This window comes from Lucilia cuprina, chromosome 6 (assembly GCF_022045245.1).
Source record: "Lucilia cuprina isolate Lc7/37 chromosome 6, ASM2204524v1, whole genome shotgun sequence".
NCBI classification, from domain to species: domain Eukaryota; kingdom Metazoa; phylum Arthropoda; class Insecta; order Diptera; family Calliphoridae; genus Lucilia; species Lucilia cuprina.
In genome coordinates this window covers 61,978,757-62,002,122 of record NC_060954.1, presented here as the reverse complement: position 1 = coordinate 62,002,122, position 23,366 = coordinate 61,978,757, and the positions used below count along the sequence as shown (strand labels likewise).

Here is a 23,366-nt window from a genome sequence, read left to right as displayed (position 1 = left end):
GACTTTTTCCGACTTTTTACGAATTTTCTACTTTTTTCGACTTTATTCGACTTATCGACTTTTTTCGACTTATCGACTTTTTCCGACTTTTAGACTTTTCGGCATTTTTCGACTTTTATTCACAAAGTCGAATTTTCGACTTTTTTCACAGACGATAGTCGAGTTATCGACTTTTTTGGAACAAAATAGTCGACTTCGACATTTCGACTTTTTTCGACAAAAAGTCGATTGTAATAAATAGTAATAGATAGGGAATCGATTAAAGAATCGATAACTATATTGGGGTACTTTTTCAAAGTTTGTTACGTCTCAGCATCCGTTAGCAAGTACCCAGAAATGAAATGACTGGAATCCATTCCTTTTCCGATTCCCTATCTATCTATACCGATCGTATAGTTTATTTTGGTGCACAGTCAATATATTTCATTTTATATCAATATTTTAGAAATAAAGCAATTAGTTTTTTATTGTTCTCTCTTTGTTTACGTTTTTTACGTATTTTCTATGTACTTTTCCACGTGTATACACAAAAAGTACCTTTTTATGCAACTCTGAAAAAAGTTTGCTAAAAATGCCCCTGTTTGTTTTCTTCTTATAGGTCTCAACAGCAGTCAATTCAGTTTTTTGCTTTTGATTATAAAACAAAGGAGTGAAAAAAAATTCATTCATTAGAAATTTTTGTTTTATATATTTTCTTCTTATTTTTTATCTGGCACAGCAAAAGAAATAAAATTATTAACAAATTTACAGTAAATAAAAATAGCTAACGTGAAAATATATAAAAACAAATAAAAAATCGACGGGTATTTGTGAAAATATAAATGAAACGCAATTAATAATTTTTTTAATGTGAGTCTATTTTTGGTGTAATATAATTTTGCTCGCTAGCTCATGGAGGCTAATGTTTTTTTTTTTTTTTTTTTTTGAATTTGATGATTTAGTGTGGTAATCACGGAAAAATAAGTTCTAAGAAGTGAAAAGTTTTAATAAAAAAGTTAAACTAAAACCATCTCAAAGAAAAAAATTGTTTGTGTTTCAAGTGAAGGACATTTTTTTGCAAACATTACATACAAACAAACTTCCATACTCAATATTGTAGATATGTATGTACATAAATATATATAATTGTATATAGATGTACATACATTTCTACATATACTATACATGTGTACAAATGTATATAAAAACACCACAAGTGACAGTTGATGTTCAATAATATTGTCTTTCTTATATTTTGTTTTTTTTTATTATTGTTTTGTTTTAAATACTAAAACTCCCCTAAAGAAAAATAAAACGAAATTTCTCTTTTTTGTTTTGTTTTTTGCAATTGTCTTAAAGTATAATTTTTGTTTTTTTAGTCTAAAAATTAAAAATCTCACGCCCCAAATTTGACCATCCTACAAATGACCTGAAACAAATGAATTTTTCAACTCCATGTTGTTAAATAACAAAGAAAAGTAAACAAAAATATTATAAAAAAAATAAAATAAAACAAATTTTAGTCTAGGAAAAACGAAACAAAAATGTTAGAAACACCACTGAATGAGGTGGACAACTATGGCGGTAGCCGTACATTTACCTGGTTGGCAGATCTTTCCGGTCTATCAATTGATGTGGTAAGTACTTTAAATTAATTTTAATTTATTATCAGAATAGCTGCTTAAATATTTAATAATAGTTTTATTAAAATATATACATAAAAGTGATTTGAAATGTTGCCGGTTTTCGATCACAGGTTTCCTTAAGCAAGTGAATAGACAAAAGTTGTTGGATTCTTCAAATAGGTTAAAGAAAGAATATTGTGTGTATTGTATAGATAAACCAGTTTATATTTTTAACTTAATTTGTAATTTATGTGTATTGTTTCTTTGTTTTGCAAGAAAATAGTTGGGACTGATAACTCCAAAAATATACATACATTAAAATTATTTTCCATTGTTTCCACAATTGTGCAAGTATCGAACAACTTAATGTTTGTGTTAAAAATTGGATAACTCAAAATTTTAATTTTTGGTCTGAATATTTAAAATCTTGATATTTAAGTATTTCTGTGTATGTTATAAATACTATATACACACGGTTGTTAAATCTTACAATGTTGTCAGAAAATGTCTAAAACAGTGTCAACTTACAATTTTTGTCTTGCAACATTGTCAAAAATGCTTCTGTTGATAACGTTTGATAACAAAAATTGTAATTTCACACGATTGCTAGACAAAACCAGTTTTTGTCCAAAATATCATACAAAAAAATTCTTACATATTTACAAACATACATAATACGTACCTATGTATGTAAAGCCCTGAAAAATAAAAACTAAAAACCATTAATAATAAACCATTTGTCGAAGTTATTAGACATAAAATTGTAAATACAAATTTATAAAATTGTCAACTTCTTGTTGTTACCTTTAAAATAAATTATTATGACGTAAGACTTGTTTAACATTGATAGTTTATAATAAATTATGACTCATTATTATTTTTAAAATAAATGTTTAATGCAATTTCAAACAAATACAATTTGAGCTATTTATTTAAAATATTAACTAAATTATTATTCTCAGGAGAAATAAAATCGCAATATATGTAAATATGTACATGAGTACATATATTTATAAGTTAAACGTTTAAAAGGTCTTAATTTCAACTTGTACATGAAATGATCGACAAGTTTAAAAAAGTATGTATGTATATGAAACTTTGTGTACGTTTTTATTGTCCTTTTGTACAATTTCCTAATCTATGTTAAAGGGAACATGAAATGTGTCATTTACATTTCAATAATTTAAATTTGAGTGACACATTTAATGGACATAAAGTTTATCAATAGATCCTGTTTGAAGCCACTGTTGACAAAAGCTATGAAAAACAAAATACAAAACAAAGAAACGAAAGTAATAAAACAAAATATATAAAAATAAACAAATATACTAAATAAATATTTATATATGAACATATATAATTAAGTATATAAAGAAAATGATAACAAAGGAAAGAGTTTAATGTAATTGACCATTCCTCATTTAAAAATAAAGTAAACTTTATCATTTTTAGGTTTCAAAAGTTTTGTAAATATTCATTAAACTTTAGACAAAGGATCACTTTTCAATAAATAAATAAATAAATAATTATAGAATTTTAATGACATCATTTGAACTTTTATTTTGTATTAAAAGTAGCTATTTATCTATAGCATATTAAAACGTAATTAAAAAACAATGAATATTTCATTTTGTGAAATCATTTTATTTAAAAAAATACTGTTTTTTAATTTAGTATGTTTTTCAATATCTACACATATTTGTCTAGTCAATGGTATTACTATTTATTATGCTTATAATTGTATATTTTATACTAATTATATTAAATTTGTATAATATTATAACAAATAGCTAAATTACTACTTAGTTATTGTATAGTCACTTTACATATTCAATTTTATGTGGTATAAGTAGGCAATTTAATTTAGTAAGAAAAATTCCATAGAATTTTATTTTTTTCATTTATTTTGACTATAAATTAATTTTTTTATTAAAAATTAGATTTTGACTAAAAAATTAAATTTTGTACTCAAATATTGTTTTTTTTACTAAACTGTAGTTTGAATTTATATTAGAATTTTTCAAAAAAAAAAAAATTAATAAATTTTTAAATTTGACTTCAAATAAAATTGAAATTTGAATTTTTTTGAATCTTCATCCCAGCAAAAAAAGAACTTCCAAAGAAGCGAAAAGGAAGTAGAATTTACTCCATGGAAGTACTGAAAAAGAACTGAAGAAGTTTGTGTTTTTAACACAGCCTTGTCATAGGAGAGAGAGGCCCTTTTTATTTGATTCCAAATTCACTACATCTGAAGTCATTCTTAGGGCGAGTTTTTCAGAGAAAGATAATCTACATTCTTTGTTTAAACCTAGTTTAATATATTTTTTGTGTTTTTCAGTAAACAGTAACGTTACTTATTATCTTAGTTTAACTCAGTGTTATTGGTTAATTAACCTTAAGTTATAAGTGAGAAAACACAATTAACCAAAACAAGAAAAAAATGATTTCGGAAGAACCAAAACTTAATACTTTAAGTAAATAGCAATGTTCTAATTTGTTTTGTTTTATTTATTTTTGTTTTAAATATTTATTTAACATTTTTTCAAAATGTTTCATTTTACAAAAGTATTATGTATTTGCAAAAAACAGCTGTTCATTGTTTATGTTTTTGAGTGAAATGTTGACAATACTAACAAAGTTAACTGATCCTAAATCCATAACTGAAAAGCACAATCATCAGTTAAAGTCCTCCTGAATTTGTTCCGAGTTTAAGTTAAGATTAGTTTAACTGAGTAGTAAGAAACCCGCCCTTAGGAAGTTATTTTTATGTTCTTTTTTTGGAAGTTATTGGGATGTGAAATTGTAGTATTAAAGAATACAACAAATTAGACATAAATAATATTAACATGCATAAATTATACGCATTTATTAACTAACTCGATAATAAAATGGGTATAATTCAAAATTTTAAACAAAATTGGATTATTTTCGCTTCTTTGGAAGTCAATAAACATCATTTCGACACAAGGTAAACAAATTTACTTAGTGCTACTTTTAAAGTGGTGATTAATGTTATTCTTTTGGAAGTACTTTTATTTCTGCTGGGATGATTGTCGTAGCTATATTAAATTAAATTCTAACAATTTAGTTAAATATGATATAACGGACCTTAAAACATTTTTAATGTCTGAAAGAAAAAATTAAAGAAATTATATAAATTAAAGATTTAATATATTTAAAGCTTACGATGAACATTAAACCTTCAAAGTTATTAAACCCAAAATACACGTTCCACAATTACATTTCAAATTAACACATTAAATCGTCTTATAAAGTAACTGCTTACTGAAATACTCATTCATATTTGGAGTAATTGAAAAATGTGTTATTTTTATTGTAGGTATTAAGCAACTTAACATTACAAACACTTATTCATTAATATGATTATTTTAAATATTTTGATGATGTGTTGTTGTTTTATTATTATTTATTTGTTTTTTTGTTTTTTGCAAACTATTTTGTATATTTTCAATAAAAAGAAAATATGAACGTGAATGCAGTTTTTGTATTGACCTTGAAAGTTCATTTTTAAAATTTCTTTCGTTTCGTTATTTACGTCACGTGACAGCTGGCGTTTATATGTTTCATTTAGTTTTTTTTTTTGTTAATTTTAAGTTTTTGGCATTGATCGCATCCAATTAAGCAACAACAACATTGTGCGATATGTAAAAACTAACGATGTTTTGTATTTAAACTTATTTAATGTGTGGTGTGTACAATAAATATATTAAAATCATGCCACATTTAAACACCTTTATAATTTAGTTTTGTACAATCTTTGCAGTGAGAAAAACTCAAAAAAAAATCTCAACAACTTTTAAAATATTGAAACTTTTTATTTTAGTTTTTTAAAGTTAATTTAATTTATATTTTAATTATACGTTTAAAAGTAAAGAATTTAAATTTCATTTAAATTTTGCAAATTATTTAAGTTTTTTTTAATCATGATCATGAAACAACTTGACCTAATTAGATTTCTTGCACTGTTAATACAGCAAGAAAAAAAGAAAACTAATTTGAATAAACATTGAGTCAGTGCATGTACAGCAGGATGAGAAATGCAATAAAATAAATATAAATAGCACTAAATTTGGTTTTCCTTAATGTAAATTGTGTAATAAATGACATTTAATTTTTAATTGACATTTATACACAAACTTACATGGTTTTTTTATTTGGCAATAGTTAAAAATTTGACGATACAACAGGATGTAAATGTTGATATACTATAAAAATCTTTTCGTATTTTCTATATGATCATGGGATTAAAATTTAATTAATAATAAATGTTGATCCTTACTTAAATTACAAACAGAATGATAAAAAGCTTTCTTATCATTAAGGAGATTTTATTGAAAAAATCACTTGATCCCTCATGATAATTACACAGTGATAAGATATTGCTCTATATATATTTTATACATTTTATTTAACAATAAAAATTTATACACATTTTTAGCATTAAACTTTTTTGCGGCCAGTTTGCTGGAAAATTTATACATAAAACATAAATTGTGTGTTACTGTGTCTAAAGTTTAGATCACGCTATACAACATCACCCGGTATATTGATCATAACATTGCAACATTAAAAAAATGTGTACATATTTTTTATTTTGTTTGTTATTGTGTGCTTTTGTGCCCACCATTAAATTGAGGCGTAATTTTATTTTTATTTTTTCGTTTTCAACATGTTTGTTTTGGCAATTTATTTAATTTTATGGTGATTTATATACAAACATACTTTTTTAAAAACTGCTTTTTAACGTTTTATTTTGAAATACATACGTATATTTAAAAAAATTTTAAGTTAAGTTTCTAAAAATTTGATATTTCTATTTCATTATTTCAAAACTAGTTCTAAGGATATGTTTTATGTTGTTATCCTAGGTAAACAGATTTGCCTTGTGTTTTATTACTAAGGACAAACTTGCGTTTATCATATTGATCCCTATGTGAACCTTTTAGGGCGGGTTTTTTTACTACTCAGTTAAACAAGGCTTAACTTGCTGTTAGATTAAACTCGCAATAAATTAAGGCTAATTTTAACTGATGATTACGTTTTTCAGTTATGAATTTAAGATCAGTTATGTTTGTTAGTATTGCCAACCTTTCAGTCAAAAATATAAACAATGAACAGCTTTTTTTTTTGCAAATATCTCTTTTGTAAAATAAATAAACATTTAAAACAGTAATAACATTGATTAGGGTTCTATAGTTGAAACGAAAAGTCGACTTTTTGACTTTTTGCATGTTATGCAAAGTCGATTTTTCGACTTTTTTCGTTTAGTTAAAAGTTGACTTTTAGACTATTCGACTATTTTATAAATAGTTGGACTTTTCGACTTTTTTCGAGTATTTTTTTAATTTTTTGAGTTTTTCTGACTATTTTAGAGTAGTTGACTTTTTTCCACTTTTTTAAAATTTTCGACTATTTTTAAATTTTTAATACTATTTTCGAGTTTTCGACTTTTTACGACTTTTCGATACTTTTCGACTTTTATTTACAAAGTCGACTTTTTGCACAGACGATAGTCGAGTTATCTTTATTGGAACAAAATAGTCGACTTCGACTTTTTTCGACAAAAAGTCGATTGTTCGGTTATTCGAAAGTCGATTTATAGAACCCTAACTTTACTGACTACTAAAAAACTCAAAACATGTATTAAACCAGGTTTGACTAAATAATAAAGATAATCTTTATCAGAAAAACCCGTCCTTAGGGCGGGTTTTTTACTCATCAGTTAAACTAGGCTTATCTTGCTGTAAGATTAAACTCGGAACAAATTTAGGCGGACTTTAACCGATAATTGTATTTTTTAGTTTTAGATTTAAACTCAGTTAACTTTGTTAGTATTGCCAAGTTTTCACTCAAAAACATAAACAATGAACAGCTGTTTTTTCAAACAATACTTTTGTTAAATGGAAAATTTTTGAAAAATGTTAAATAAACATTTAAAACAATAATTAATGAATCAAAACAAATCAGAAAATTCCAATTTACTTAAAATATTATGTTTTTGTTCTTCCGAAATCAATGTTTTATTATTTTTGTTAATTGTGTTTTCTCACTTATAACTTGAGTTTAATTGGCCAATTACACTCAGATAAACTAAGATAATAAGTAACTTTACTGATAACTGAAAAACTCAAAACATATATTAAACCAGGTTTAACCTAATAATGAAGATTATCTTTTTCTGAAAAAAACCCGTCCTTAATCATATTGAACCAGTTCATCTTTTTGATATTCACTTCAGATAAATCCGTTAAATCGCTGCCTACCATATTGGAATTAATAGCTGATAGTTCAATCTGCAGACTAATAGGATTGATTTCTTATTTGAATCATATTGAATCGATAAATCTTTGATCAAATGATGGTAAACGGGTTAAATAATAAATAACTAGTTTTCATGGAAAACTCTTGAAAAATTTGTTTGGAATCACAACAATGTTCCAATCCAGAAGGATGGGTGAAATCTGCTTAAGATTTACTTTAAAAACATACTGTCTTATTCATAACAATTTATCAAAGGTTTATGGAACAAATTTTATTGTTGTTAGATCTTAAAATGTTTAGAAAATATCTAATAATCGTATCAATTTAAAATTTTTGTTTTGCAAAATTCTGACAACGTTGTAAAATTTGACAATCGTGTATATATAGCTTTATCAAACTGTGATAAATTGTTATGTCTAAGATCAAAAATTAGTAAATCGTCAACCGGTTAAACTCTTCTTAATTAAAATTAAAGTTATAAACTAAACTTGCCTAGGTATCTTGATATTTATTTATCTTAAAATGCCAGATGTTCAAACATACATATATCGATGAGAAATGTGAAAAATAATAAAACCCGTTAATTTAATTGTCATGCCGATTAATAGTTTCTAGTTTTGTTTTGCTTTTAATGTTTCTATTTACATTAATTAGCTTGTTCTTCACTTTTTAATATGCTGTTACTGATGCATACGTCATATTTGTTTATTTTTATTAATTTATTTTATTTTGCATAAACAGTTTCTACTGTGTATTATTGTTTATAATAAATTTGCATCTTTTTTTTTAAATATGATTCATTAATCATTCATCGTATAGACTATAATAGTTAAATATTATGATGAAATTAAAAGTTTTAATTTTGTGAACGAATAAAACTTTAAATCTGTTATTAATGTGAGTTTTTTTATCTCCACCCTCTTCTATGGCACACAATTATTGATAACGGTTTTTTTGACATTTAAAATATATACTAACTGTTTTGTTTATAAACAAAAGTTGTCTGACCTTGAGAAAAAACAAATTCACAAATACATATTTTTAATAAGAGAAATTTTTATTTAAACTTGAAAATGTATAAACTAATAAAGATCAAAAATGTACGATAATTTATTTCTGATTTGTTTTTCATTGCAAGATAAGTTGTTTGCTAATAACACGTTAATTTGAAATATTCGAAGTACATACTATAGAATTATAAAATAAGCACAGATTAAAACGATTTGTTTTGGATTTTATTATAACACAAACTTAATAGGTTTTTGTAGGTCTAAAATAATATGATTATGATATGATAAATAATTTTACATTAAAAATTATTTATTTTATGTCATAAAAGGTATCTTTAAAGAAAAACGATTTGATAATCAACTACCTATAAAATGTATTATACATTTTTGTTTAGTTAGATCCGTCTGCCTGTTAGGAGACGATATATACTTTGTTCGTTTAGTTTAAAATACAAAAATTTTTTATGATGCAAACATCTTAATTATTATTGTAGTCAAGTTAAAATAAATATCAAATCAAGTAAATATCAATACAATTTTTAATTGATTGTTGAAGATTTTTAAATGGTTGCACTGTGGGATTTTTAAAATAAAATCTCTTAGAAATTTCTCACATCAAAAGGGATTGAGCTGTGCTGGTCTCAGAAATTTTTCCCGCTTGGCAAAAAAGGCCAAGAAACCTTTATTTATTAAATCATAATGTCATCTATAAGTCGAATCTGTCGTCTTTAAAATAAAAATGTAATTCATTGTTATATCATCATCATTCCTAGAAAATACTTAATTTAAAGTTTGAAACAACTTTAAATACCAAACAATTTTGAAGAAGGATGTACCTTTAAATCTTTATTTTTAAGTCAACCGTCAAGACTTTCCATTTTTTTTTTTTATTTTTATAAATTTTTGTTTTAAACCACAGTGCCTATGCTATTATCATGTTATATACACGTTTATAGAACAACTATTTTTATCTATATATATGTATTTACTAAACGTTGAACTCAAAAAGAATAGTAACCACTTTTCAAACAATAAAATAATTTTCAATTAAAATTTCCACCAGTTTACAGTTGTTATTATTGTAATAACTTAAACTATACAATTTTTTATCCGGTGGTTCTATATTTAGGTCCAAGCGAAGAAATATAGGTTTAATCTGTAAATCCATTGGGCTATGTAAAGAAGTGTGGGCTGGACATTTGAATATTTGTTGGGTCCACATGCTGCGCATATATTGGGACGGCACGGTCTATGCGGGACCAGTAGGCGTTGTGCCAGAGCAACTCTTGTTTTCCGCGTCAGGTTCTTTTCTATTTCTGCAATAAGCCGTAAGCGACCTCCAAGAATGATGGCGTCTCTATGAATGTCTAGTGAATAAACTATTTACTAGGGTTCTACAGTTGAAACGAAAAGTTGACTTTTTGCATTTAGTTAAAAGTAGATTTTTTGACTTTTTTCATTTAAATGAAAGTCGACTTTAAGTATTTTATAAATAGTCGACTTTTTTATTTTTTTCGACATTTTGGACTTCTTTCGACTTTTTCCGACTTTATTCGACTTTTTTTTTAACTTTTTTCGACTATTTTTTGTCTTTTCTTATTATTTTAGAGTTTTTGCTTTTTTCTACTTTTTTAAAATTTTCGTCTATTTTTGACTTTTTTCAACTATTTTCGAGTTTTCGACTTTTTCCGACTATTTTCGACGTTTTTTGACTTTATCCGATTTTTTTTTTCGACTTTTTACTACTTTTCGACTTTTTGACTTTTTTCAACTTTTTTCACAGACGATAGTCGACTTCGACTTTTTTCGACAAAAAGCCGATTGTTCGAAAATAAAGAAATGTATAATCTTAAATGTTAAGGGACTTAAGTTCCGGTCCATGTTAAGGAGGGAATTTGTTCGAAATTATAAACAAAAACACTTCATTTTGCATGTTGCATGCGAAGTGTGTTTTATTGCAAAAATATTAAAACTATATTTTCCTACTATGACCTAGTGTTGTTTTTGTTATAAATTGATGTATGTAAAAATATGCCGGCAATTAAATATACCAGTTTTAGTTTTCAATTTTAGAAGATTATATGGTTACAATCACGTGTATCATTTTGTATATAAAACGTGATAAAGGTCAAAATTTTATGAAATCATAAATCATTTATGAAATATAAGTATTATTTATTAATTTGCAATTAAAATTAGATTAAACTTACATTAGACTAATAATATACGCCATTGATTTTTAAAGATAATGACAGATTAGATTTTAAAAATATTAATATTTAAAATTATATATTTAAAAAAAGGTTAAAAATTTATATTATTATTAGCTTCCAAAATATTTTCACTATATTTTTAATATGCATACACAAGATATAAATCATTAAATTAATTTTAGGTATTAAAACTTTTCAAAGTCTCTGGCTTTAAAATAAGACAATTGTGTCATAGTTATCTTATAAATACAACCTAAATCTATGATTAAATTAAAAATTATCATTATTACTCTTGTACAGGCATATACAGTCATTAGATTGCTAAAACAATGGTCTAAAGTATACTTGTTAAATAATAACTTGAGAGATTTTAGAAATCATTTTTATTAATTCACTTATATGTATAAAATATATGTATGTATGTACATACATACATACTATTTATGTCTCTGATGGATGAATAAATATATATGTATGCATATATTCCAAGTAAACAAACAATTTAACAAAAACAACCAACCAACCACCAACCCAAATCTATAGAAAAGTAAACAACAAGTGTCCCCGCATACTGTATATGTATATTAATACGTATGTATGTATCTATGTATGTACGTAATGTTCATTTACTTTGATAGTGAAATAACATTATATTTTAGTCTTTTAAGATAAATGTAAGGAAACATTGCTCGTACGTACTTAAATATTTTTGATAAAATTTTTATTATTCTCGAAAGCGTAAAAAATAGATTTCTTACATAAAAACTGTGCTTTTCGGAATTACTTCTCGGACAAGTTTACTGGAAAGTAATAGTAGACTATTAGATAGATAAAGAAATTTGTACATAGATAGATAGATAGATAGATAGATAGATAGATAGATAGATAGATGGAAAGATAGATAGATAGATAGATAGATAGATAGATAGATAGATAGATAGATAGATAGATAGATAGATAGATAGATAGATAGATAGATAGATAGATAGATAGATAGATTGATAGATAGATAGATAGATATTTTCAAAAATAAACATTTTTGACTTAGATCACTAACGAACATAAACGACCAATTTGAATGAACTAATGCTCTGATTTTTTTACTTTGAAAAAAACCTCCACAGAAAGCATTAATAATATTATATTTATTTATATGAATTTGTAAAATTACAATTGAATTGCTAAATCATATTTTAAATTTGAAAAGTACGACAGAATAAGGAGCTGGAGCTGTTTTCCTAAACAAAATATTGTCATGTCCTCCATGATATTTCTACGTTTTATTTATATTACTAGATTCAAAATATTTAAAGAAAATCCTCATTTAATAAAGGAAATTAAATTAAGCTTTGTTGTTGTTTGTTTATATTCATACACTATTAATCGGTCAAATATATACAAAGCAAATTGTGTATGTCGCCTGATTAAATAGAATAACTTTTGCAAAACTGCAAAGACCCACATTCTCTGAAAGCAAAACAAAAACAAAATAATAATCTACACATTCTACTGTGTCGCATTTTACTATATATTGTCACACTCAACCGTATTTTCACTGATAACAGGTCAACTACTACTTGGCGGTGTTGATAATAATGATGAATTAAATTTAAAACAAATAGAATAATAACAAAAAATATCTTTATCATTTTGTGTTTTTGTAATTAATGAAAAAAAATGCTTATTAATCAAGTCATTAAATTCATTTTAAATCTATAAATTTAGGACAACATATATGTACATTTTTTTGTGCGCAAAATATTCGCATAAAATTTTTTTTGGAAATAGAAATACTTTTGTTTTATATCATACAGTCATAATAAGGTGATTTTTTTTTGGTTTTAAACAATAAAAATATTGCGATAAAGTGATTGATATAAAAACTAAACGTGAGTCAGCGTTATATTTTCAATCACCTGATGTTATTATTACTAATCAATTTTGTAAAATAGAGAATTTAATTTCAGAATTTTTTTCTATAGAATATTATTCAAAATGGCATTTAGACGCTTAAAAATGTCGTTTATAGAACTTCAATATGATAATAACAAAAAAAATATTTGTCGGAAACTGAACAAATCACTCGATTAATCATAAATAAAAAGTAAATCCAAATCATTTAAGGAAATAAATTTTAAACTTCAAAGTTTTTTATGACCGTTTTTAAAGAAAAATAGACTTTAGATCAGGCAAAGAAAATTGTGATTTTGAAATAGAAAAAACATTTTACGAAAAAAGTACTTTTTTTAGGATTGAATGTACTAAATTACTTCTCCCCTTTTTTAACTATTGACTAGTCTACTGAATAGTATTTGTCCTAGTATTCTAATTAGTCTATGAGCAAGTTAGTCTTTGGAATACATAAAGAAAATAATACAAAAAGTAGAATTGTACTGCACTTCCCATCCCTGCTGACGAAGGTTCTTATTTTTTTAAAATTCTATACAAATTTCGAAAAACTATTAAAGCTTAAAAGTTATGATAAAAAACATGTAATAATTTTAGAGGACCTCTCTGAAAATATATGTATGTCCAAAAATAAAAAAAAGCTCAACTTTTAAGGCTATACAAAACCAAATAAATTTTTGTTACCATGTTCTGAAGAGGGTGTGTTACATTGATCCAAACAAATAGTAGTAAGAGGCAAGGTCTGGACTATGCTTAACAAATATAAACAGGATATTCTAGGATTTTTTTTACCCAATACTCGCATCAAACTAACCGGTTACATTTGATACTAGTTTACTGTTATGATCTGACCTGATTTCAGCTGCTCTTCATAGATAGGACATTTTTGTTTGTCCTACAAAATACAGAGCATTACTTTAGCGTCATTTATATTTGACTTTGGTGTCGATTCAGATTTGTAGGACTTTATATACGATCTCTTACGCTTCGGGTTATCCATTTTTCTTCACAAGTAATAATTCAGTGCAAAATGATTTTCCTTTATAGATCACTTCGCATCAATTCCTATAAAACCCAATTTCCCTCCCTGCTTTTGGTTGAAAACTGTTGCTCGCAAACGAATGAATTCTTAGAACCGATAGAACAAATCCAATATAAGTTTGGTGAGCAATTAAAATAATGAAAAAAGCAAAAATTTTCGCAAATTTGGTAAAAATGTAAAGCAATTATAAAAAAACCAATATCTTTAAAAAATGATTTTCGAATTCAATGAAAATACTATAATATCTATTCTATTTTCAGGTAAATTTTATAATATGCCAAATATCCGCAATCTTCCTAGCATCACTATTTCGTTCAGTGCTACATCCATCCAAAGTAGCTTCATCAGTGCGTCATATAGTGGCTTTAAGTATTGGTCTAGTTTTTGGTTATTTCTGCTTTGGACCACAAGCCATACATATTGCCGGTCTTCCAGCTGCATGTTATGTAGTCATACGCACACAAAGTCCAAAAGTTGTACAAAGGTAAGTAAGACATTTATGTTGCCCATTCATCTTATCATTCTTTTCTAAGAGGTGTTCTTTTTTTATATCGTAACAATGTGTCACAAAAAGATTTAAAAAGATTTAATCTCGGATAATGAAGCACTAACATTTGTATTATATAAACTTAAAATAAATAAATAAATAATTGTTTATTTTTAGGGGCGTTATGATTGTAGCCATGGCTTATTTGCTAACCATACATTTGTTAAGACAAATATATGATGATGGTTCACATACATTGGACATAACTGGTCCACTTATGATAATAACACAAAAAGTTACTAGTTTGGCCTTTAGCATACATGATGGTTTTGTAAGACAAACAAAGGTAAATTAAAATAATTATTAATGTGCAAAAATGTAGTTGTAAAGTTATTCACGTCACCCGATTTTACTCTTGCAAAATTGTAAAAAAGTGCAAAATTTTGCTCTAGTTGACGTGAGCCTTTTTTTTTGCAATAATTAACATATGGGAGTTATTAATTACTTATGGTTCCTGTCAATAATATAATCAATAAGACAAAGAGTTAATTTCATTCATCATTTTACAAAAGTGATCGTATTCGAATGATAGCTACACTCTAATGTATTGGCAATGGTAGAGAGCATAATACAAAACGTACTTAGAGCATTTCTAAACTTAATTATTTAGTTTTTGGTTCATTTACAAAATTTCTCAAAAAATATATGGACCAGGTTTAATTTTGCAATTTTGCAAGAGAAAAAGCCATTGACGTGTATATACCAGTTAATCTAAAACTCAATATTATTATTTTATTGTTATAGGATCTTACTAAAGCCCAACAATATCATGCTGTTAGTAAATTACCCTCAGCTTTAGAATACTTTTCATACGCCTTACATTTTCAAGGTTTAATGGCTGGTCCATTGGTATTCTACAAAGATTATATTGATTTTGTTGAGGGTTGCAATCTGCTTAAACCCACAAATACAAATGTAAGTTCAAGCATCATTCTTATCATCAGATTAATGATGCAATAGTGTTGACTGAATGTAATTTAAATTTAACATAACAAGTAATTAATTTTATATATATTCCTAAACATTCTAGGGAAGCGTGGACAATGGCAAAACTCAATTGGTGCTAGAACCTTCACCGGTGAAAACGGTGGTGAAAAAAGTTATCGGCAGCTTTATATGCGCCTTTATCTTTATGAAATTCATTAAAATGTATCCCATAAAGAATATGAAAGACGACGACTTTATAAACAATACCAGCATTGTGTATAAAATATGGTATGCCATGATGGCTACCACCTGCACACGTTTTAAGTATTATCATGCCTGGTTATTGGCCGATGCCATATGCAATAATTCAGGCTTAGGGTTTACGGGTTACGATAAGGATGGCAATGCCAACTGGGATCTCATTTCTAATATTAATGTTTTAGGTTTTGAAGTAAGTGGAACTATACCATTAACTCTTGTTATAGAAATGACAATTGAATTGTAATTTATCATTAGTTTGCTACAAATATGCGTGATGCCATTAACAATTGGAATTGCGGCACAAATCGTTGGTTACGCACCATCGTCTATGAACGTGTGCCCAAGAAATATGGCACCATTTTAACTTTTGCTTTAAGTGCTGTCTGGCATGGTTTTTATCCCGGCTACTATTTAACATTTGCCACTGGAGCTCTAATGGTAACCTCAGCTCGTATGGTAAGTGGATTTCTTACATTCTGCTTTACTTATATTCATGCATAATATCATTGGATTATTGTTTTTTTTTTTTTGTTCTTTTCGCAAATTTTAGGCTCGCCGTATGTTCCGTCATCGTTTCCAACAAACACGCATGACACGTATGCTTTATGACATTTTGACATGCCTGACAACTCGTATTGTTATGGGTTACGCTACATTCCCATTTGTTCTGCTTGAATTCATGGTAAGTTGATCGAAACCTTAATATAAATTGAAGGTTTTTAATACTTAAGCTATGACTATAATTGCAAATAACTCAAGTGGTCAATTAAAATTTGTATTTTATAAACATTTTCTAACTCCTACAGGGCAGCATTAGATTGTACCTGAAATTTTATTTGTGCCTTCACATTGTTGCACTCATTACCATTTTTGTTTTACCCAAATTCATACGCGGCGAAAGACGTCCACACCCACCACAATCATCTTCCAAAACATCACTGGGTGGTGAGCAGGAAAAGCCCCTCATTTTAAATAATATCAAAAAGAATGATCGCGATGAGGTGAAAGAGTCCGAAAACGATAAAACAGCTATTAAGGCAGCTGCAAATGTAAACACATCCTATTCAACAACAAATACTAATGAATTACCCGAGGCCGAACAAAGGCATACGCCTCCCGTACCACCTAAATTACCTCTTGTAAATCCCGGACGGGATGCCGTAAGTGTGCCCCACGATCAGTGCGAAATGGATCAATTGTCTAGCAAAATCAAAGAAAAAATCGAAGCTGAAACTAAGAACATTGAGGAGTTCATTGATAAGACTGTAACGGAAACTGTTACGGGTATTGTGGAATTTAAAAATGATTTAATGCGCGAAATACCCAACGGTTTACGCAAACGTACCTCTTTGGCTACAACCGTTAGTGATGTAGTAGCTGGTGCCACCGGCAAGCCATCACCAGATGAGAGTGCTGCTTTTCTTAAGAAAGAAATAGAAGTGATTAATGCTGTCGTCCAACAAGCCAACGTTTTGCCAGCTGTTTTAAGTAATGGTCATGCAAAATAGCAACTATAGGCAACAGTAATCCAACTACTACATCTACAACTACAACTAGTAAACGTCGTCGTAATAATCAAGTTTATTTATAAGAATAGCATTGATTTTCTTTGTTTTTCTAAATGCTCCAACTGCAAGTGTTATTTCTTAATCACGCTGAGGATAACGAATAATATCGACAACCGTTTAAACAAATGTTGGATAATAACATAAATCTAATACAATTTTGTAGTATGTAAAACAACAACAACAAGAACAATTTAAATCTTAAGCAGTTAAATAGAAGATCAACTTGACCCCATACTAAACTAATGAAATAATAATTATTATTACTAAAACAAAAAGAAAACCTACTCCTTTACCAAACATATTATTTTATGTAATGAATGAAATGTAACAAATCATCATCAGCACTTTATCATTTATCATGATCATTTTGTTTGTTTGTTATTTCATTAACTCTTCCTACGCTTTGTTTTTAATAACTTTTATTAAGGCACTTTATTAACAAAAATTAAGCACAATTACAAACATTTTTTTGTTCCAAAGCACGCACGCACACATACAAAATGTTTAATAAAACATACAGTCCCACACACAAATTAAGGAAAAAATCTAACAAACGCACACACAACAAGATTGACAAAAGTCCTTCCAAAAAGCATTACATTTTTACAACACTTTACAATTGTTCCTATTTTTTTTATAGCAACAATCAAAAAAAAAGTCCTCCTAACTTCATATCTTCCAAAAATGTTTTTAAGAAGAAAATATATAAACAATTTGTTTTTGCTAATTTTTTTTTCAAACAATTTTATACAAAATGGACTTTTTAAGACCAAAAATAATAAATTACAGAAAAAAAAAATTAAATTAACACTTTATTTAGGTGTTTTTGTATGTTTGTTTTTTTTTTAATATAAACGACTTGTTTTTAAGTGAAATGAATTGATATTGATATCATTATAATGAAATAGAAAAATGTTCTAAATGTAAACTAAATTTAAGCAAAAACCCCAACTATTTAAGTTTTAAAACAGCTTACTAACAAAATTTATTTCTAACAACAATTTGTTTGCTTAAATCGAATCTCATTTTTGAGATTATTTTAAATTTTAATAAAATCAAAATCGAATATTGCTAAAAATTTATAATTTTCTCTTTTGTAAAAGTTAATTTCAAATTAAATAGTGTTTTTTAAAAAAAGGTTTAGGGAATTCTTTTGTTAGAAATCTGTTTTAAACTAAATAGTTTTTTTAAAAGTATAGTTGTGTAATTATTTATTTGAATAAAAAAAGAAACACTAAAAATTGTTTAACATATTTATTAAAATTTATTTAACTTATTTTTTTTTGTCAACTTAATGTTTTTTTAATGATTTTAAAATAGTAAACAGAAAATTCTATAAAATTTTTTGATCTTTAAGGGAAAAGTTTTTAATTATTAAAAAAAATCGCAGCCATTTTTTTTGTTCTTATCTAACTGACAACTCTGTGCAATATACATCCCTTATATTAATCAGCTATCTTGTGGTAAATTTCTGTCTAAATAAAATCATAGTTTATGGCTGTTACATATCGCAAGTAAATGCATAAATTTTTTAACAATAAGTAAATTTTACAGAAATACTTCCTTCCCTCTTAATATTCAATAAATGATGAAATCTATTTTCCATACAGTATTTTAAAGTGCAATATTTTAAAAAGAAAATTTATTAAAACAAAACTTCAGTTGAGTTGCCAGCAGTCAACGTAATACCCTGTTCACACGGTGCAATTATTGTTAATTCACGCTCTCATTCATCATTCAATTCCCAATTATGTTCAGTACATGGTTGGCCATACAAAATATCAGCTGCGAATTACACAATCTGTAATTCAGTTTGAATTACGTACGAAGTACGAATAAATGAGTGTTATATCTAATTTTCATCTGGTATTTGTCAAAATCAGCTGTTTTCATTAGTTGGAGACTAATAAAAAATTTAATTACCAAAAAATGCAAATAAATAGAAAATATGCAATCGATATCTTATCGTTGTATGTCATACAAATTTTTCAAATAAAATTTTTTGAAACAAAAACAAATCAATATTAAAAAAAATACAACATACTACAATACTACCGTACAACACAGATTGTGAATTGAACAAATGTAATAAACGTATTTTTGTATCATACACACAAACAAATATTCAAAAAAATACAAAATAATGAATGAAAAGAAAAACAACATGGAGATGAACTGTCAAAACGAATTACAAATGTCTCGTAACAACAAGTTAATTGGCTATTGTCATTCAGAGGCAGAATTAAGTAATTTAATTGATCCGTGTGAACTTGGTATAACGCAACTGGCATCTTGGAAATATGAACGTTAGATTTCGTTAATTGCCAAAAATTTATCGATATTCTGTCATCTGTAGTTATTTTGACAGATTGGCAAGAAACAATTTCGGTTGCTATCGATAATTGAACCCATTTCAAAAAAGATTCAATAGCATTTTGTCTATAACTATTATGATTTTTCAAAATGATTAAAAATAGAATTTCAAAATGGAATGAACTGATTTATACTAAACACACAAGACAAAAACAACAACAACAACAAAAAACAAACATACTTAAATATAGTTAGATTTTATTGTAAATAAGAAATTAAACAAACATATATATGTATATTTTTATAAAAATAAATCAAAAACAAAATGTTATATCATTATTTTTCAATGTATGTGTGCATATAAACACAAAATTTTACAACTGTTAAATATTATTTTTATTAATTTGTTATTGAAATTTAAACATTTGTTTTTGTGCGATTAATTATTTAAAGATGTTTGACAAAAAAACTCCTTTAAGGGCGGGTTTTACAGATAAAGATAATCTTCATTCTTTGTTTAATCCTAGTTTAATATATTTTTCGTGTTTTTCAGTTATCAGTAAAGTTACTTATTATCTTAGTTTAACTGATTGTAATTGGCCAATTAAACTCAAGTTATAAGTGAGAAAACACAATTAACAAAAACAATAAAACAATGATTTCGGAAGAACAAAAACATAATATTTTAAGTAAATTGCAATTTTCTGATTTGTTTTGTTTTATTTATTATTGTTTTAAATATTTATTTAACATTTTTCCAAAATTTTCCATTTTACAAAAGTATTGTTTGCAAAAAACAGCTGTTCATTGTATATGGTTTTGAGTGAAAAGTTGGCAATACTTACAAAGTTAACTGAGCTTAAATCTAAAGCTGAAAAACACAATCATCGGTTAAAGTCTGCCTAAATTTGTTCGGAGTTTAATCTAACAGCAAGTTAAGCCTAGTTTAACTGAGTAGTAAGAAACCCGCACTCATAGTCATAATAAAATTGAAATGCAGATATATATTTTTATTGATATAAAGAAAAAAATTATTGACTTCTTACAATATCCGTTAAATAATTAATCGCAAACGAAAGTTATTTACATAATTGAGCTTTTTATCTCTAAAACATGAATAATAGCAACTCCCTATTAGAAAGAAAATAACAACACTCTCCTCATCATAAACCCAACTTTAAATTGTTATTTTTCATTGCATATTTATTATTAATTATTATAAGATAACAAGGGAAATATTTTTTGTACTAAACACTTTGATTTTTTTATTGTGTATATAATAGATTTGTTCAAAATTTAAGTTTTTCTATTTAATATTTTAGGTCTTCCAAAATATTTTTTTCTAACAAAATAACTGAGTATAATTTTTCCCTATGTTTTCTTATTTCAACAAAAATCCCCTTGAAAAGAATTATAAAACATTAATACCCACCAAATCCATTGTATCGAAATGTTTAAAATACAATACACATACAATTAAAAATATATTTAAGTTACTCACTTTAAATGTTTTCTTATTATTTTTTTGGGATTCCTGTTAAAAGTTAAATATATCTCATATTTTATAATTAATAAATTATAAACTTATTGGTAAACTAAATCCAGTACAGAAACAACATCACTATAAGTATCAACTAAAACTTGCATTATAGAATATGTTAACAAAAGAAAAAAAAAATAAGAATAAAACATATAAATTGTAAATTAAGTTTCACGATGTAATAAAATAATTAAAAAAAAAAAAAACAAACTAAACTGTTTTGCAAACAGTTTTATGTGTAATAAAAAGAAATGACTAAATATTTATACTAAAGAAAATTTTTATTTAATTTCAGTGGTATTTTTTACATTAAAAAAATATTATTTGAGGAAATTTAAATATCAAATTTAAAATTTCATAGAGTCTGTGATTTTATAAAAAACACTTGTATCCTTGGCAGAACCGCCTATAACACACAATAACAGTTCATTGCATTGAGCGGTGCCAAAATCATAATTACTCCAGCGTTTTAAAATTTCTCGTGAATCGAAACTTTTAGCATCTGAATTGCGATAACGATTATTCATGACGGTCATATGCAGTTTTACATTGCCGCGATCAAAATCATCAAAACCAAAGCCACTCTGATTGAAACGTTGAAAACAGCGATTTGCAAATATTTGCAGTTCTGGTGACTCCACTAAGGCATATAAAACACGCACCGAACTGGGATCATCATTCATAATTTCCAAGCCCGAAACATGCACCGTAAAAGGTGGTTTCAAATCATTAAGAAATTCTCTAAAATAAACCAAAAATCTTATAACAATTTATTATTAACAAATAAACAAAATCCTATTACCGGCAACTTTGTAATATCTCCATGGCTCTAGATCTTTCTACTTCATCCATTAGAACACAGGTGCCAAATGTTAAATGTATTGCATTTTCACTTTGAAATATAGACTCTTCAATACCTGCAATTTCGGCTGACATAATTTGTTTTCTTAAATTTACGAATTTTTCTTGTATTTCTCCAAAATTCAAAGCCACTCCATAGAAATGTGTCGGTGCCATTCGTTTGCGCAGTGAGGTCAAAAGTAATTGTATTTTTCGCCTTGCCGATAAGACGTTATTTCTTGTTTTCGCTTTAATAATAATTTTAGAATTTGCCTGCTTTTGTGTGGCATTTCTTTGCGGTATGGTAATGTCACATTGTGCTTCTGTCTCAATACGCCTTTTTGTGGATCCTTTATGACCAATGATACCACCATAAAATGATCTTTGAATTTGAATTGTTAATAAAATAATATGAGTTGAAGTTATTAACTAGAACTTACGAGGCCACATGCATGGCTAGTTTAAACATGCCATTGTTGGTTTCTTCAATTTGGCAATCTACTTCAGCGTCTAGTTCATCATTGTAATCATCTCCATAGAGATCTACGAAAGGAAAAATATATAGGTTTTGGGTTTAAGAAACAATATAAGTAATTAAACTGTCTGAATTGACATAAGGCATCGATAATGGAATTTGATGTTTCTTCCAATACAGGTATACCGATAGTAGTAGAGCGGAATATATATCTATTCTGAACCGATAGTCGGTTTTAAATTTGTTTTGCGTTAGAGTAAATGCATTGGTATGCATACAAGACCTGGAAATATAGACGCAATTGATATTTGAATTTCCGAAGAATATCTGATAAAAATTAAACCGGTTTCGGGTTTCAACATGGTTTATTGATCAAACTCTTACATTCAGACTTAAGACAGTTTGTTGCAAACGGCCATTGGTTTGTTTTTTAATAAGTCATATTTCAAAAGTTATGTCACTGTCTTAATTATCATAAATATCATCAAATTAGACACTTTACACCTTGTTAATTATATCCATTCCAATTTACCTTCCTCGGCATAAGTTTTACTAGATGCTTGAGCCTGTTGTTGGGATCCCTGAGTAGCTCCATACTGGCTACTGAAATCCTCATGTATCAAATTAACACGATAACAACGATTTGGTCCCATACGCATTAATGGAGGCGCTAAAACTTCTCGGCTCATATTTTGGAATAGGTGCTGGAAAGAAACTTCGTACTAAACAAAATCTATGAACATCAACTAATAAAAACAAATTGACTATAACACAGGGTGTTCCAACAGCAATTTACAAATAAACAACAAACAGCTGTTTTTCAAAACTGCCAGAGA

The 23,366-nt window shown here is 26.7% G+C and overlaps 2 protein-coding genes across 4 annotated transcripts; one reads left to right on the top strand and one right to left on the bottom strand.

Annotated features, from left to right (window-relative positions):
- Positions 1–781: 781 nt before the first annotated feature.
- Positions 782–19,900, top strand: LOC111684587 (lysophospholipid acyltransferase 6). 3 transcript variants are annotated; one of them, XM_023446794.2, is made up of 9 exons: positions 782–849; positions 1,359–1,616; positions 14,320–14,543; positions 14,724–14,892; positions 15,351–15,521; positions 15,637–15,984; positions 16,050–16,250; positions 16,345–16,476; positions 16,601–19,900. In XM_023446794.2, exons 2-9 carry the CDS (start codon positions 1,524–1,526, stop codon positions 17,300–17,302), a joined length of 2,040 nt encoding a protein of 679 aa, XP_023302562.2. In that variant the 5' UTR covers positions 782–849; positions 1,359–1,523; the 3' UTR covers positions 17,303–19,900. The 3 variants fall into 3 exon arrangements, with proteins under 3 accessions (XP_023302562.2, XP_046810199.1, XP_046810200.1); XM_046954243.1 differs by having other exon boundaries at positions 800–849; positions 1,503–1,616; XM_046954244.1 differs by lacking the exon at positions 782–849 and adding an exon at positions 14,065–14,180.
- Positions 19,901–21,475: 1,575 nt separating this feature from the next.
- LOC111684584 (activating signal cointegrator 1 complex subunit 1) lies at positions 21,476–23,303 on the bottom strand. The gene is made up of 4 exons (XM_023446787.2): positions 23,063–23,303; positions 22,496–22,598; positions 22,018–22,437; positions 21,476–21,956 (listed from the first exon to the last, which is right to left on the bottom strand). Exons 1-4 carry the CDS (start codon positions 23,217–23,219, stop codon positions 21,563–21,565), a joined length of 1,074 nt encoding a protein of 357 aa, XP_023302555.2. The 5' UTR covers positions 23,220–23,303; the 3' UTR covers positions 21,476–21,562.
- Positions 23,304–23,366: the final 63 nt, after the last annotated feature.

Bases quoted from the DNA above. Each gene is read 5' to 3' on its own strand.
- LOC111684587 (XM_023446794.2), top strand. From the start codon at position 1,524: ATGTTAGAAACACCACTGAATGAGGTGGACAACTATGGCGGTAGCCGT. The intron at 14,544-14,723 runs GTAAGTAAGACA...GTTTATTTTTAG, and splicing joins AGTCCAAAAGTTGTACAAAG to GGGCGTTATGATTGTAGCCA. The intron at 15,522-15,636 runs GTAAGTTCAAGC...TAAACATTCTAG, and splicing joins TTAAACCCACAAATACAAAT to GGAAGCGTGGACAATGGCAA.
- LOC111684584 (XM_023446787.2), bottom strand. From the start codon at position 23,219: ATGAGCCGAGAAGTTTTAGCGCCTCCATTAATGCGTATGGGACCAAAT. The intron at 22,438-22,495 runs GTAAGTTCTAGT...TCAAATTCAAAG, and splicing joins CTAGCCATGCATGTGGCCTC to ATCATTTTATGGTGGTATCA. The intron at 21,957-22,017 runs GTAATAGGATTT...GGTTTATTTTAG, and splicing joins GAGATATTACAAAGTTGCCG to AGAATTTCTTAATGATTTGA.